Genomic DNA, 16987 nt, shown 5'->3' on the forward strand with positions numbered 1-16987 from the left:
TTAGGCTGCGGGAGGGGGGCTAGGTTTAGGCACCAAAGGGGAGAGTTAGGGTTAGGCTTCGGAGGGGGGGGGGGGGCTAGGTTTAGGCTGCGGGAAGTGGGGCTAGGTTAAGGCACCAAAGGGGAGGGTTAGGGATAGGCTGCTGGGGGGGGGGGAGGGGTAGGCTGCAGTAAGGGAGGGTTAGGGGGGTATTGGGGAAAGGTAAGAAATATAATTACCTACCTTGTCAGGATTTTCACCATTGGGATTCCGCGGTCGATGTTTTGGCTGCCGGTATCCCCAGCGCCGGCATTTCGCACCCAACCCGTTTCAACTTATTGAGAGTTGTGCATATGTAGAATGTGCGCTTTCTTCAGTTGCATCATTTTCACCTAGCATGGGGCAGGTATAAGTTCTGTTAATAGTGATAACAGCTGCCCTCCCAGGCGAATACTCATGCAGGACGTACGATTGCTGTATGTGTGAATTACTGTAACATTGCATGCAACACAAAATAAGGCTCAATCTGTCCAAACAAACCATTTCACTTGTTACAAGTGGTCTATAACCATCTGCTAAACCAGAAAACCTGCACCCACCCCCCTCCCTATTGCTGTTAAATGGTAAACTTGTACATCATCTGCGAGCACGTTGTATGACTTTTGTATGTGGACCCCCTTAATCCAGCACAGACCAGTTAGTGGTAGCATGGAATCTTTCACCTGCAATAGGTAAACACCTGTGGAAGATGTGGGATCAATTCCTGGACAGATACTTGTATTACAGATAAAATATGGTAAAACCGTCAGGCCCAGGGGTTTTGTTTGCTTTGGAGTTTTAAGAGCGGCGGCCACTTTCTACTCTGATTAAATTGCATTCTTTTCCTGACTTACATACAGTATGCCCCATTGGGTGATTGGCAGACAGAGTGGGTGTGCTGTGCTGTGCTGTGCTGTGCTATGCTGTCTTCTATAGAAAGGGGTCTTGAGCAACTGAGTAGCATTAAATCATTTCCAGAAATATACATTAGTAAAGTCATTATTGGCATAATATGATTATATAGCCAGTTGAAGGACACTGAGAAAGCTTTTCACACACACTTGTAGGACTAAAAGTGAAATACTTCTATTCTTGACCCATCTCTCTTCTTATGATATCATTTTACAATGGGTCGACACATGAACATGAAATACTAGAGGGCAGACTAACAAATACAGAATGAGATGACAGACTACAATATCATATTAAGGAAGGCAAATATCAATAAAAGTAATTAATTAAGAATCTGTAAATCTGCTGGTACACATTCCATATTAAATGTTTTACATTTTTTTGGTTGAGATGTCACCTGACCATTTTGTTACATATAAACATAGAATTTGACAGCAGATATGAACCACTTGGTCCATCTATCAGCTCATACTTTTGAGCCAGTTGAAACAGCTGGGCATGGTGGCATCTGTAGCAGTTTATATGTTTACTCCTTCTGATGGATAGAGCTAGGTGGTCTTTACTGAATGTGGGCTTGTGAGATGAATGTGGCTAGATGCAGCTATTGCGCTCACAGTTAAATCAAGAAATAATGCAGTATTAGGATATTTGAAATAGACTGGGGGTTACAAAATTACTTGATTTTACAGAGGAGTGGAGATTAGCCATTGCCAGTACTTTTAATAGGTCTTTCCAAAACCATACAATTACAAAAAAGACACCCCTACAGTATAGGGCCTCAAATACCAAAATTAGGAATATCATGAATGATGAGAAAAATATAAAAGTTGTAAGACATTATAATGCTCGACTGACAGTCATTGTAAGCAGAACTCTTTATTGAAGCATCTAAAGAAAGGAAAAATACAATAGATGCATTCATTTATAAACAAAATCTTACAAAAAAAATACCCCAGTGTCCATAACTACAACAAAGAGAAATTAGAGGCCAAACAATAGCAAATTCAATGTATATAGAGGTACTTTAAATGGAGGGAGCCTGGAATCAAGTCAAACCACTGTAACCTCTTAAAAAGAAATTGGAGGATCCTGGAGAAAGGTACATGTCTCATACCACAGGTGTGCTACGGAAACAATGAAAATTAGCCTCTTTAGTGGAAGTAGGTAGAATATCTATAAAACTCTCCCATGTAGCAAAAAAACATTTTGTATGGATCTCTTTCTGGAAAGATGCTTCCAACCAATCCATATGGTTTTTTTCAAACATTTCTAGGCTTGGCAGAGTACTCTGGATCCAGAGATGCGGAATGGTCTTGTGATCAGCCAAAGAGATTTTCAGGAAATATTTCTTAACATCTCTAGAAACCCTAGTGCCTGGATGTACTGTAGAAGGCTAAAATTGCCCTTTCTGGAGTGAACTGGTCATAGTTTCATAAGTGTGTAGTAGCAAAATGCCAGACCTCCAGCCAAAATCGCCTAATAAAAGGGCAAGTCCTAAAGCAATGATAAAGATCAGCGGAGAGTTGTCGACATTTAGAACAAGGAGAATCATCAAAAATACATAATAGCAAAAAAACTATTAGGAGAAATATATGAGCTGTGAAATTCATGGCGGGATGTATTAAGATACATCGCCGCCCCTCACTTCTTATCGCAGCGATGTTGGTCGCATATGTACTCACATATGCAATCAATATCGCAATGCGGTGATGGAGGCCCCCCGCGATACCTGTAAGGTGGTCTGCGGGGGGTCTCTGTCACCTCCCAGGGGTCTCCACACTGCCCGCACGCCGGTAAGCAGCAGCAGGCTGTCCCTGGCGCCTCCTCCTCCCCCCTGCAGCCGGAAGGACCTTTGGCTGCGTTGCTAGGGGGAGGAGGAGATTAACTTACAGTACCAGGGCTGACTGGAGGAAGGTATGCCGGGGGGGGAGGCGTCTGCGGAGGGGGCAGGTTGCGGTGGTTGGCGATAAGAAGCCCATAGGCTTCTATAGGGTATCGCCATCCAGAGATGGCGATACCCTGCATGGCGAAAAACCGGCGGTGGGGTCTTAGTACATTTGAAAATGCGGTAAAACCCCCCCGTTTTAGTACATCCCGCCCATAATGAGATACATTTCTAGAGTACTGTTTTATCAAATCTTGGAGAGAGACAAAGAACCAACCTATCAGCTTCTAACGGACATTTTACAGTCTGTGTCTGTAATATGGTCGTTAGACTTTATCTTTCTACAAGCTAGATCTCCCCCTTAGACTTGTTTGACTTCTTGGAATTTAATCCAGTTTCTTCTGACCTTATACAAACTTCTGACCTAGACCTGTTTATTGACTCTGAACCTATCCCATAGCATGTGTTTGAATTGTACTTTTGTTCTTGTATTTAGTTTGCAGTTACCTACTGGGCTTATATTGAGGAAAATAAACCTTTTGTGTGCCCTTGGTTAGAATCATAAGATCCGTTGTCGTTCACTCGGCCCTAAATTTAGACAACACAAACCATCAGAGGCTCATATGGTTCACACTCAGGGGGTAATTCAGATCTACTGTATATATACAAACACAATCTAGCAGCACTGTACAGTATTAAAATATATATATATGGATAGATTGCTTTAGCTGTAAAAATAGGTTTTATTAATACACCATGAATATAAGAGTATAAAAATGAATAAAAGTTTAAACACATAAAAAATTCATGTATTATGCACATCTGCTCCTAGGATTAAATGTAAAAGTCCGGTCCTCTAAGGGCTTTGCACGTAAATGTAAGCTCTATTCTCCTCAGGCAGGCTGTTGTAAAATGAGCAATGATATTTACCAGTCCACCATTAGCATAGGTGTCCACTTGTATATTAACGTGGTGATGAACGTGAATCTGCTGGAAATTGCTTCACAAGCCTCCTTCATAATTCAGATCTGATCGCTGCTGTGTGTATTCGCACAGCGGGCGATCAGATCCTAACTGTGCATGCGTATGTACTGCAATGCGTACGTGCGTCGGACAGCAACAATGGGTATCACCGGTCAGCGACAGGATGGTGCCAAAAATCCGATTGCATGGGCGTTCGCAAGGTGATTGACAGGAAGAGGCCGTTTGTAAGTGGCAACTGAGCGTTTACTGGGAGTGTTCGGGAAAACGCAGGCGTGCCCAAGTGTTTTCAGGGAGGGTGTCTGATGTCAGCTCCGGCCCCGATCAGCCCTCAGATCTTAATTACCCCATAAGTCCTGGGTTGAGCACAGACTGCACAAAGTGGATTTTTGCTGCTCAGAAACACATGCGATCGCACACTTGCACGGCAAATTTACACTCCCCCTGTAGGCAGCGACTGTCTGATCGCAGGACAGCAAAATTAGCAGCCCAGCGATCAGGTCTGAATTACCATTTTTACGAAAGAAAGTATATGAAGGGGCCTATGTATTAAAATTGAGAACAGTATACTGAAACCTACCATTCTTTATGTCCACTATTTGTGACAGTTTGGGAATACACTTAGGGGCTTTTTATACTGTATATGCCCCCAGCCAGGACTACAGTAACTAGCTGTTCAGGAAATCCTAGAAGCTATGCTTTCACCATTAATGATAGCGGGAATGTTTACACTGCCAGATGTTGTCCCAGGAGTATTACTGCACATGTGTAACCTTAGAACACGTATGCACAATGTGAGCCAGAGGAGGATGATGGATCTAATGCATTGTATTAGGATTGCGGTGTGCTCTGATTCTGTTGTTAGAACATGAGATAACTGCAATATCTCCTGCATTATAGGCTTAAATAAATAGCAGTTTTACTTAATTTAGTGCTATTAATACAGAGAGTGCTGTTTCAGCATGATTAACAATTAAGTTAGGTTTGAGACATAGGCCCCTGTAAGTCTACCGACTTCTGCGAAGTACAGATTTAAACTATAGACCATTATAAAAAGCATCTCAAACAATGAGATGTAAGATAAAAAGCATCAGCTTTTTTCCCAGACATCTGAACTCACAAGATGGTTGCTGTGGCCCTATGAATCATGGTTCTAAATTTCCATTGGCTACCGTTAGCTCATCAGCATATAAAATGGAGGAGAGCATACTCACTAAGGGGGAAATTCAATTAGCAGTGATGGTCATGGAGATATGGTCAGAACCCTGGCACCTTCCAGCAATTAATATTGCGCATTTTCCATTTAACCCCAAAGAGTTGCGCAGGAAAATGTGCAATGCTGGCCTGACATAATTAGGATCTCCCCCGTCCCCATCCTCCATATGTCTATGTACAGTGCTTGCTTTCCTTCTCTCAGTTTGCCTATTACTGATGATTGATGATGTTGTGGTAGGTATGGGATGCAAACTTCAATTGTAAATATAAACTTTGTACGCAATAAGGTGAAATTGGGATGGTAAAATTTAGTGTGATGTATTAAACCGCAAAGCCTTAAGTGAGTGTACTATCCGTCTGCTGCAACTGCATGTAATCTAAAGCCTATGTCTTATTTTACTCCATTTTAGCTCTTGGCCCTTGTTGGTATACGGAAGGCAATGGAGTGTGTTTTTTCTCTTCATGATCTAAGATGGCTGGATGATATTTTACAGAAAGCGGTCAGTGAGGAAGAGCCAAAGATGGAAGAAATAGATTCCAGTGACAGTGAAGATGTAAGACAAAATATTAATACATCTAATCATTAGGAATGATGGTCATGTAATGCAAGCAGAATGTCAGATAACCGATATACCCATGACATTCCAGATAATGGTTATTGCATGCAGTCTTTACTAAGCCAGTGTTTGGCAGGAAAAACAGTGTTCCGACTTTTACTAAAGTTTGCAAATGCTTGTTATATGCCATCGAAAAAATTCTACAGTACAAATTGCATAAGTCCAAACACTGCTGCATCCTCCTCCTTTTTATGCAACAGCTATTGGGGTATGAAAACCATTTCTGGTATATTAATCTTTTGGCGTGTGCAAATAATAGCTAATACTTGTATAACATATGTGGGGGATGTAGGGGATAATAACTGAATAAAATGCTAATGTTTAGATAATACATTGAAACTATGTGCCCATAGGATCAGTACGAGATCCCGCCAGACGGGATCCCGGCGGTCGGAATACCGACACCGGGATCCCGACCAGCACAATCCCAACAGGGGGTCGAGCGCAACGTAGCCCCTTGCGGGCACACTAATTTATTCTCCCTCTATGGGTGTCGTGGACACCCACAGAGGGAGAATATGTCGGGATTGTGCCGGTCGGGATCCCGATGTCGGTATTCCGATTGCCGGGATCCCATCCGGCGGGATCTTGACCGCAACCCCTGCCCATGCTTACCAACATCCCCAGAATTTAAAGGAGAAATTTGGCAGACTCCTCTCGGACCTCTGAGAGTGTAGACAACCTTCCCACCGCCCTCCAATTTTACAGGTGGGGCTTTTATACTGTAGATCTCATCAAACACAGACTAGCATTAATATATATGTAGCACAGGTAGCCCCAATGCCTGTAAGCTTATATATATGTGGCCCTTGGCACCACCATGGGTAAAGTCCTCTCGATTATCTCTGGTTACTAAAAATTAGCAATTTACTTTACCAAATTAAACTAAATGATGACAGTGTAACAAATCGCTGCATGTGACATCCGATTTTCCCTTACTAGGTTCATCAGCGACTGTCCCCTGGCTTTGCCTACTTTCTGCATGAATCTTGCTGATGCTAGTGTCAGATCCATGTTATTGTTCATATAGGGCTGGGTTGTGCTGCACTTTTGGAAATTTCAACTTGTGGTCATGTGATCGCTGAGGTTACGTGGAAGGTCAATTCAAGCAGGATTTTCTGTTAGTTAAGCTCCACGGAGACTTCTGTAGCCTTGCCACAGAACTCAGGGGTGTATTCATGTACATAATGAAAAAAAAATGGTTACTTATCACTATACATCGTATCAGTATGATGTTATATATAGCTTTGATAAGCAGTAATTTATGTATACTCACCTTTCCAGCAGTGCAATCTGGTATCACGAGCTCCAGCAGTGCTGTCTTCTTTTGCGGTCCACTCTGCGGTGCTCTGAGTCAGTCAGTGGGTCCCTTCTGCACATGCACCGGTGGCTGAGATCCCTGGAGGCTGCAGGGGATGCTGGGAGTTCAAGAGGTGGAGCCAGCAGGGGTGCTGTGCAGAGAGCAGGGAAGCCTAGAGCTTCCCTGTGGTTTCCACACTGATGTTCACATTGAGCTATCCTAATATGGCAAATCTGAACACTATGGTGAAGCGGAAAGCTGAGCTTTACATCCGTTCATGAATCGCACTCACCATACTTAAGTATGGTGATGCGATTCAGGCACAGAGAGGGGGTAGCACTGGAGATGTCAGGAACTTTTCAACAGTAACCCGCGTTGTGAATAGCACTAAGCAGAGTAAAGCCCTGTTTTCTGAAAAATAGGGCTTTTCTCTGCTTTATGAATAGGCCCCTTTGTTCTTGTTACAGGTTGAGTATCCCATATACAAATATTCCAAAATATGGAATTTTTGGAGTGAGACTGAGATAGTGAAATCTTTGTTTTTTGATGGCTCAATGTACACAAACTTTGTTTAATGCACAAAGTTATTAAAAATATTGGCTAAAATGACCTTCAGGCTGTGTGTATAAGGTGTAAATGAAACATAAATGCATTCTGCGCTTAGACTTGGGTCCCATCGCCATGATATCTCATTATGGTATGCAATTATTCCAAAATACGGAAAAATCAGATATCCAAAATACTTCTGGTCCCAAGCATTTTGGATATTGGATACTCAACCTGTATTGTAATTCTACCTCTCTTTGGGGGTAATTCAAAGTTGATCGCAGCAGGACATTTTTTAGCAATTGGACAAAACCATGTGCACTGCAGGGCAGGCAGATATAACATTTGCAGAGAGAGTTAGATTTGGGTGTGGTGTGTTCAATCTGCAATCTAATTTGCAGTGTAAAAATAAAGCAGCCAGTATTTACCCTGCACAGAAACAAAATAACCCACCCAAATCTAACTCTTTCTGCACATGTTATATCTGCCTCCCCTGCAGTGCACATGGTTTTGCCCAACTGCTAAAAAATTCCTGCTGCGATCAACTTGGAATTACCCCCTTTGTTTCTCTCCCTGTGGCATATCCTAGATTTCTGTGTGTATCAGACCTCTGCCTGTTTAGCGGCTAGACTTTGTCAGTCCCTGTGATTTGCAAGTTTACCCTCCATATACCAGTCCTTGGCTAATTGACTCCTTACCTTGTATAGCACGAGCAGTCACAGACAGGGCTGCCATCAGAAATTGTGGGTCCCGAAACTAACAAAATAGACAGGGCCCCCCTGTTCGCAGCCCACATAGCAAGTCACACTCTGATTATGAATACTGTCTCAATATACAGCTTATTCAGTGAATGCATGATAACTAGGAGTAGTAGCAAGTCACACTGTGATATCAAACACTCTTCCCAAGTTCAGAACATAGGACCCCTGGGCTAGCAGTTTTACTGTCCACGTGGACATCTATCTGTTAAAACGGAGCGAGCCATCTCGCCCGGAGCGAAGCGAGCCGATGAGGGTACACGTTTTAATGTTCTGAACAAGTTTAATGGTGTTCTGAAGCAGATTGGTTAGGCTAATCCAGGGATCCAATGTTCTGAACATGAAACCAAACACTGTCCTAACACACAGCTTATTCAGTGACCACACACTACTCAGCAATAAAAACAAGTCCTACTGTGTTACTAACTTGGGCAAGTTCTAGACCAAGCGGAGCCCAGACAAAAAATGTCCTTTAAACATATATCTCTGTTTAAGCATAACGATACGTGGCGCAAGGCATGGCACATATCAAATCTCTGCGATTAGTATTTTTACCCCTCCATACTCTACACTACATTATGGACCCTTCTACATCTAACACTACATTACGGTCACATCTATACACTACAGTAAACCCTTCAGCCCTGTATATCCTACACTACATTACTAACCCTTCTATACTGTGCCCTACTGACCCCTCTATACCCTACACCAGAGGTTCTCAAATGCGGTCCTCAAGGCACCCCAACGGTCCAGGTTTTAAGTATAGGTGACTTAATTAGCACCTCAGTGAATTTGATTTAATGATTTGTGCTAAGCCATAGAAATACCTAACCTGGACCACTGGGGTGCCTTGAGAACCGCATTTGAGATGCTCTGCCATACACTACATTACTGACCTCTTTATACCTTATACTACTGACCCCTCTATATCATACACTACATTACTCACAACTCTATATCCTACACTACTGACCTCTCTATACCCTACACTACTGACATCTCTATATCCTACACTACAGCTGCCACTAGTGCTGTCCATTATAAGCAAAGATAAATTATAGCCACAGTGTTGTTCCAAAGTAGGTATTATAGTAATGTACCACCTCTGTTGAGGATCACTGCACCAATCATGTAATGGAAGTACATCCAAGTAGGCTAAAGGACCTCCATGTGACCCACCTCCTTCTCATGAGGGGGTGGATTCAGCGCACGGGGGGATGGTTAGGCTCCGGCACTACGATCCAGCGCTCCGGGGGAGGTTAGGGTTAGGCTGTGGTAGAAGGATGCAACTCTCCGGGGGAGGTTAGGCTTAGGTTGTGGGAGTAGGATGCAACTCTCTGTTGAGTTTAGGGTTAGGCTACGGAAAGGGAGGGGGAGGGGAAGGGGAAGGGAAAGGGAAGGGAGCGGAAGGGCAGTGGAAGGGACAAGGGGGCAGATGTATTAACCTGGAGAAGGCATAAGGAAGTGATAAACCAGTGATAAATGCAAGATGATAAACACACCAGCCAATCAGCTCCCATATGTAAATGAACAGTTAGGAGCTGATTGGCTGGTGCATTATCACCTTGCACTTAACACTGCTTTATCACCGCTTTATCACTTCCTTTTGCCTTCTACAGGTTAATACATCTACCCCAAGGTCCATTAGCCCACTTGGATTCAGACTCAATTATCAAGTAACCACACCATCGACACCAATCCCCATTTTACCCCAGACCACATGCAATCATTCAAGCATGGAGGAATTTTTGTCTGTAAAGCTGTGGTGACAATATATTACTATCAAATTGTTTACCTAGGACAAGGCTAATTGCAGAAGTACATCACACAACGTCACCTGCAATGGGGTGCTACTATTTCCCCCAATACTACAGAAATTATAATAAAATAAAAAAACCTGTTGCCATTTACCCCATACTGTACATGGCAGTGTGGACTCAGCTGCAGCATTCTCTCTGTTCTGCTCCAATTCAGTGTGGAAGCCAGTAAAAACGATAATCTCCCACCAGACAGCTGTGAAATGACACTCTTGTGGCTGAAGTCAGAGCGCTGCGGCGGTAGAAGGGAACATGCTGGATGCGGAGATGCAGGGCTCCTCTCCCTCTTCTCATCGCAGAATGCTTGGCTGCAGACTAGGGGCGGGATGTACTAATGGAAAAATGCGGTAAAACCCCTGTGTTCGGGGGTTTTACCGCATTTTCAAATGTACTAAGATCCCATCGCTGGATTTACGCCACCAGGGGTATCGCCAGCTTTTGATGGTGATACCCTATAGAAGCCTATGGGCTTCTTATCACCGCCGCCGCATCCCACCGCCGAACCGTGCTGCTCACGATGACCTCCCGACCCCCCTCCTCCTTCTCCCCCGCAGCACAGCCTTGTCTCCTTCCAGCGGCAGGGGGGAGAAGGAGGAGCCCGGGGACTCCCTGCACACGTCACCTCCTGGGGCTGGGAGGTTACGAAAGCCACCACAAACCCTCTCCTGTGGACCATCACTGATCGCAGGACACCCCTGGCATCGCATTACGATACTAATCGCATATGTTAGTACATATGCGATTAGCATCATTGCGATGACCGGCGATGACACGTTATCAGCGACATCCCACCCTAGGAGAGGTCAGGAAAGAGGTGACAGAGCAGTACTAAAGACGCAGTGTCTGCGGGCAGCAGGAGCGGCACAGAGAAGGAAACACAGGCTGGTCTTGAAGCACCACCGCGCTCTACAGCTAGGAAGCACATCCCCCGGCGCCGACCGTGAGCTTCTCTCAGTTCACGTGGACCAGCAGCCAATCAGGGTGGCCTATCTTCATTGGCTGCGGGTCTGTGAGATGCGAGTGGCTCACGGTCGGCTCTCATTCCAAATTAAAAAGCTGCCACTGACAGATGGTCCATGACCTACTGCGGGGCCCCCTCTCTGTCCGGGCCCGGGACAGAAGTCCCCGTATTCCCCCCTTGATGGCGGCCATGGTCACAGATATAACATGTGCAGAGAGAGTAAGATTTGGGTGAGGTGTTTTTTAAACTGAAATCTAAATTTTCTACCATGCACAGAAACAATATATCCCACCCAAATGTAACTCTCTCTGCGCATGTTATATCTGCCCCCCCCCCCCCCCCCCCCCTCCCCTGCAGTGCACATGCTTTTGCCCATTTGCTAACAAATTTGCTGCTGCAACCAGATCTTAATTAGGCCCATTGGCATATCTACAGTATGATGGGATGGGATGTGCAGAGCCCAGAGCCTTTGGTTATAAGTAGCAATAGTGTAATAAAGTGTTATTCAGGCAATTTCAATCTATTTTTTTTTTACTATTATGTTATTATTGTACTATGCAAAGCTCACGCACTTAAACTGTAATGAAATAGAGAAAGGGGGAAAAGATAAGTGTCACAGGTCCCTACATAACAAAGTTTTATTTTATGGGCTTTGATTACTGCTTTTATTGTGCTACTGAACTTGAAAAGGCATGCCAAAGTAATTACAGTATACAGTTTAAAAACTATAATCTGTCCACATAAATGCTTTTGAACTGGTGGTACCAGTCCATTTACCTTCCGTATAGTGGCTAGTGAACAGGTAAAAGACTTACATTAATTACCACTTTCCCTGAAGTACAGTATTATTTGCATTTAAAGCTTGTAAGAATGGCAAAATTGTAAACTTGTAAGTAATGTCTAAACATTTGTAAATGTTATAGTCCAGACGGGATCGGTATGAAATACCTCCAATCAAAATCCCGACGTTCAAAATCCCGACACCAATTGACCGATGGTCAAAATTCCGACAAGGTCAAAATACCGACATGGACAAAATACCGACATTTAAAATACTGACAAGGTCAAAATACCGACATGTAAAATGCCGACAGGTCAAAACACCGACATACGGTTTTTGTTGTTTTTTTGTGTGTATGTCGACATAAGTCAACATGGACACCATATAAAGTGTACCGCGTCCCCTCGCATGGCTCGCTGCGCTCGCCATGCTTCGGGCTCGGTGCCTCGCTGCGCTCGGCACACTATTATATTCCCCCTCCAGGTCCACTGGGATGGTAAAGTATGAACATGTCGGTTTCAATGGAAAAAATCATGAAAAACTCATGTCGGTATTTTGACCTGTCTGCATTTTACATGTCGGTATTTTGACTTTGTCGGTATTTTAAATGTCGGTATTTTGTCCATGTCGGGATTTTGACCTTGTCGGGATTTTGACCATCGGTCAATTGGTGTCGGGATTTTGAACGTCGGGATTTTGATTGGAGGTAAACTGACTGCATCCCGTCCAGACTGCACTGTAACATAGGACTGCTTACATTTGAAAAAAAATGTGTTTTCTCTTTGTTTATGGCAACACAGCATCCAGCTTTCAGTTATTTGTCTTATTGCATTAATGCTTTCCTTCTATTTTACTCATTAAAGATGTTTTTAAAAAATTTTTTTTCAAAACTACATAAAAATTTGATTAAGAACAAAACGATCATTCATATTTTCTATGTGCATTTAAAAACATGTTTTATGCAACTGAAAATCTATTATGATCCTATTTAAAGGAGTTTATTGTCCAAGATGGGATTATGTATGGAAGTGAGAAAATAAGGGCTGGTTGTAATGACACTTGAGTTCAGCGGCCGTGGGGGATGCCAGCCAAACTCAGATGTTTATTTAAAGGAGCAATCACTTACAAGTCATGGGTTTGCCTTGTCAGTGATTGCCCCTTTAAAAAAACATCCGAGTTTGGCTGGCATCCCACACGGCCACCGAACTCGGGCATTATTACATCTGACCCCAAGTTTTTAACTCATATTGTAGTAAATCCCCCGAAAAACAGACCACATAGAAGAAGCTCTAAGTAAACTACAGCTCTCAGTAGCCCTAGCAAGGGCTTCTGGGAGCAGTAGTTTATTTATAGCTTCTTCACTGTAATGTGGTACGGTTGGACACCGGTGCTAGCAACAGTAAGGGGCTGCTGTTCGAGTGCATGGGAGAGCCACTGTCGAGGGGGGCGCCCTCAGTAAAGCCTTTGCTAGGTGATTTTACCCCCTGGCCACAGGTGGCACCTCCAGATGGCACCCCTCTTTGGCCAGCGCCCCTGGCGAGTGCCATCTTGGCCAAGGGGAAATACACCTCTGAGCTCTGCAAAGGCCCATGAGAGGGGCTGCTGTAGCTGGGCATGCACAGCAGCTCCTCCTTGTCAATCTGCTTGTGTACAGTACACAAAGAGCTCTGCCAATCTGAGTAGCTGGTACACATGTGCAACAGCTCTTATTTGCGGTCAGTAGGGATGGCCATCAACCATTGATGATTACAAATCGATGGCTGATGCCCAATGTCAACTAGTTTTGCCATAGATAGCAGAGAACCAATGCTTCTTCACCAGCGATGGTTTCCCCACTGCCCCCCCACTTAATGCTGGGTATGGAGCTTAGCTCCATCCCTGATGGACCCACGAAACCCCGCCCCCAGGATCTGATTGGCTGGCAGCTAATCTATGTCACAGGGATGCCCATTAGTTGTTGAAACCGGTGAATGGTTTTACACCATTGAGGTTAACCACCGATGGTACATCGATGACGACTATTGATGATTAATCTACCAATGGCTATCCCTAGCAGTCAGTGTATAAAGGGAAATCAAGCTTTCTCTATTCTTCGAGAAAAATTTTTTTTCACTGGGATGGAGGGGGTTCTGGGTACTTGGAAACCCTGCCTGAGTGCACCACTGCTGTGTGTTTATCAAGTGAAAGGGAAGTTTCCCATGGGAATTTAGAAATCAGAAGTGCCTGAAAATCTCTATTATGGATTTCTTTATGCATTATATTAATTTAGCAGATTTTTACTGACGTATGTTTCTTATTTTGAGGTTGGATGAAAATGTAACATGTTCACTGACTATCGTTACAAAATATTGCTACATTTATTAAGCCAGTTGTTAAAATATGTTTCAAAGTACCGAGCTGTGAGCACTGCTTCTAGTGGCAGGTAAACAACAACAAAAAAACATGTTTCAGTTTGATATACCGTTGTGATATAAAATCTTGTTTTTTTTCATGGACGTGTCATGATAGTGTTGCTTTGATCAAAGTCTACAGTGATGGCCAAAATTATTGGTGCTCTTGCACTTTTTCAAATAACTTACAATTTCAGACTATTTGGTCTTAATTCTTTCTCTGTTACTATTACAGATTTTTGTTTTTATTAAGAACTCAATACTGTACAGATGTATCTGTATACATCTAGATTCATTATACAATGCAGCGTGAGATGCCTGGCATGAGTGGCCCTCCAGGTCCTCTGCAACTCTTATGGCATTGGGCTTTTTTTTTTTTTTTTTGCTGAAAATGCATATTAGTCACAACGCAATGTCACTTTAATGCACCAGGAGACTGTGCTGATTCGTTTGATATGACGCTGAGTCTATAGGGGTCATTCCGAGTTGTTCGCTCTGTAATTTTTTTCGCATTGCAGCGATTTTCCGCTTAGTGCGCATGCGCAATGTTCGCACTGCGACTGCGCCAAGTAAATTTGCTATACAGATAGGTATTTTACTCACGGCTTTTTCTTCGTTCAGGCGATCGGAGTGTGATTGACAGGAAGTGGGTGTTTCTGGGCGGAAACTGCCCGTTTTATGGGTGTGTGGGAAAAAACGCTACCGTTTCTGGGAAAAACGCGGGAGTGGCTGGAGAAACGGAGGAGTGTCTGGGCGAACGCTGGGTGTGTTTGTGACGTCAAACCAGGAACGACAAGCACTGAACTGATCGCAGATGCCGAGTAAGGTTGAAGTTACTCAGAAACTGCTAAGAGGTGTGTAGTCGCAATTTTGAGAATCTTTCGTTCGCAATTTTACTATGCTAAGATTCACTCCCAGTAGGCGGCGGCTTAGCGTGTGTAAAGCTGCTAAAAGCAGCTTGCGAGCGAACAACTCGGAATGACCCCCTATATACAGAGCACAATGGAACTTGTATTGGAAAAAAACTGTAGCTTCTTCACTGTATACAGATGCAGAGACTCAATCACACACAGATATACAAATGCAGGTCACGACCCCCTGCCTGGGTCACCTAGCACTAGCACTAGAGGACTTTGGTAGAACAGAGAGGCAGGAGGCTGGCAGACCAGATCTGAAAATCCAAGCTGCAGGACTGTTGTAAGACTCTGGCATAGATTCAGGACTGTGGGTTAAGTAGCAGACTTAAGACTTGAGGTTCTATTCCCACTCTATGAGTGTTGTGGACACCCACATGTGGGAATAGTCCCTGCTAGTCGGCATGCCGACTGTCGGGCGTTCAAGTGTTCGGAATCCCGGCGTCGCTAATGTGACCGCCAGTCACATAACTACATTCCACATAGATAACAGAATTATTGATTGTTATGTTACATATATAGTAGTAATGTTATTTCAAGCATGTTAAACGTGTTTGCATCATGTTTAAAGTTATACTGCCGATACAGTTAAAATTCTTGAAAATAATATTACTACCACGTCGCATTCTGTAGTCGATATTAAACTATCGACATTCTGGCCAGTAATATTCTTAATGTCGTTGAATCATACATAATCCCTTTGCCAACACTGAAGCAGTCTCCTCTCCACGCAAACTTATCATTTCACCATCATAGCAGTCAGTAATGGAAGTTGTTGGGAGGCAAACAACTATGGGGGTAATTCCAAGTTGATCGCAGCAGGAAATTTTTTAGCAGTTGGGCAAAACCATGTGCACTGCAGGGGGGGGCAGATATAACATCTGCAGAGAGAGTTAGATTTGGGTGGGTTATTTTGTTTCTGTGCAGGGTAAATACTGGCTGCTTTATTTTTACACTGTAATTTAGATTGCAGATTGAACACACCCCACCCAAATCTATCTCTCTCTGCACATGTTATATCTGCCTCCCCTGCAGTGCACATGGTTTTGCCCAACTGCTAAAAAATTTCCTGCTGCGATCAACTTGGAATTACCCCCTATGGGCGGTATTCAATTATTTTTACCTCTTTTCACACCTATTCTGTTTCTGCTGACAGGCGTGGTATAATCATTTCAGCTCGCTACCCTGTGGAGTAGCATGGGCACCAGGGGTGTATCTACCCATTGGCCAGGATGGCACTCGCCAGGGGCGCCAGCCAAGGAGGGGGCGCTGCCTGGCAGTGCCACCCTCAGCCAATGGGAGGAATCACTTAGTAGTGGCATCTCCTGAGCTGGAGGATCGCACAGTATTCAGGAACAAACGCCGGTGTTCAGCACCGCAATGCACTAGTGAAGAAAGAGAAAATAAACTACACTTACCAGCAACCCTTGCTGTCGGGAGCTCCTGCAAGCAAGGGTTGCTGGGAGTTGTAGTTTACTTTCACTTTCGGAAATGTGGTGTTCCTGCCTTCTGTGTGATCCTTCACCCCAGGTGATGCCCAGCTCATCACACTAGGTATACATATTACGGATATGTTCTTTGAGGGGAGAGGACTATGGGGGTCATTCCGAGTTGTTCGCTCGCAAGCTGCTTTTAGCAGCTTTGCACACGCTAAGCCGCCGCCTACTGGGAGTGAATCTTAGCTTATCAAAATTGCGAACGAAAGATTAGCAGAATTGCGAATAGACACTTCTTAGCAGTTTCTGAGTAGCTCCAGACTTACTCGGCATCTGCGATCAGTTCAGTCAGTTTCGTTCCTGGTTTGACGTCACAAACACACCCAGCGTTCGCCCAGACACTCCTCCGTTTCTCCAGCCACTCCCGCGTTTTTCCCAGAAACTGTAGCGTTT

At 44.0% G+C, this 16987-nt stretch overlaps 1 protein-coding gene across 1 annotated transcript in view; it reads left to right on the forward strand.

Moving 5' to 3' along the window:
• LOC134934645 (electrogenic sodium bicarbonate cotransporter 1-like) overlaps nucleotides 1-16987 on the forward strand; it is a 365846-nt gene that overhangs the window by 329460 nt on the left and 19399 nt on the right. The window contains exon 18 of the mRNA XM_063930029.1: nucleotides 5422-5565. Coding sequence (XP_063786099.1) covers nucleotides 5422-5565 — 144 coding nt within the window. The remainder of the gene's footprint in view (nucleotides 1-5421; nucleotides 5566-16987) is intronic.

This window comes from Pseudophryne corroboree, chromosome 6 (genome assembly GCF_028390025.1).
Source record: "Pseudophryne corroboree isolate aPseCor3 chromosome 6, aPseCor3.hap2, whole genome shotgun sequence".
In the NCBI taxonomy this organism is placed as follows: domain Eukaryota; kingdom Metazoa; phylum Chordata; class Amphibia; order Anura; family Myobatrachidae; genus Pseudophryne; species Pseudophryne corroboree.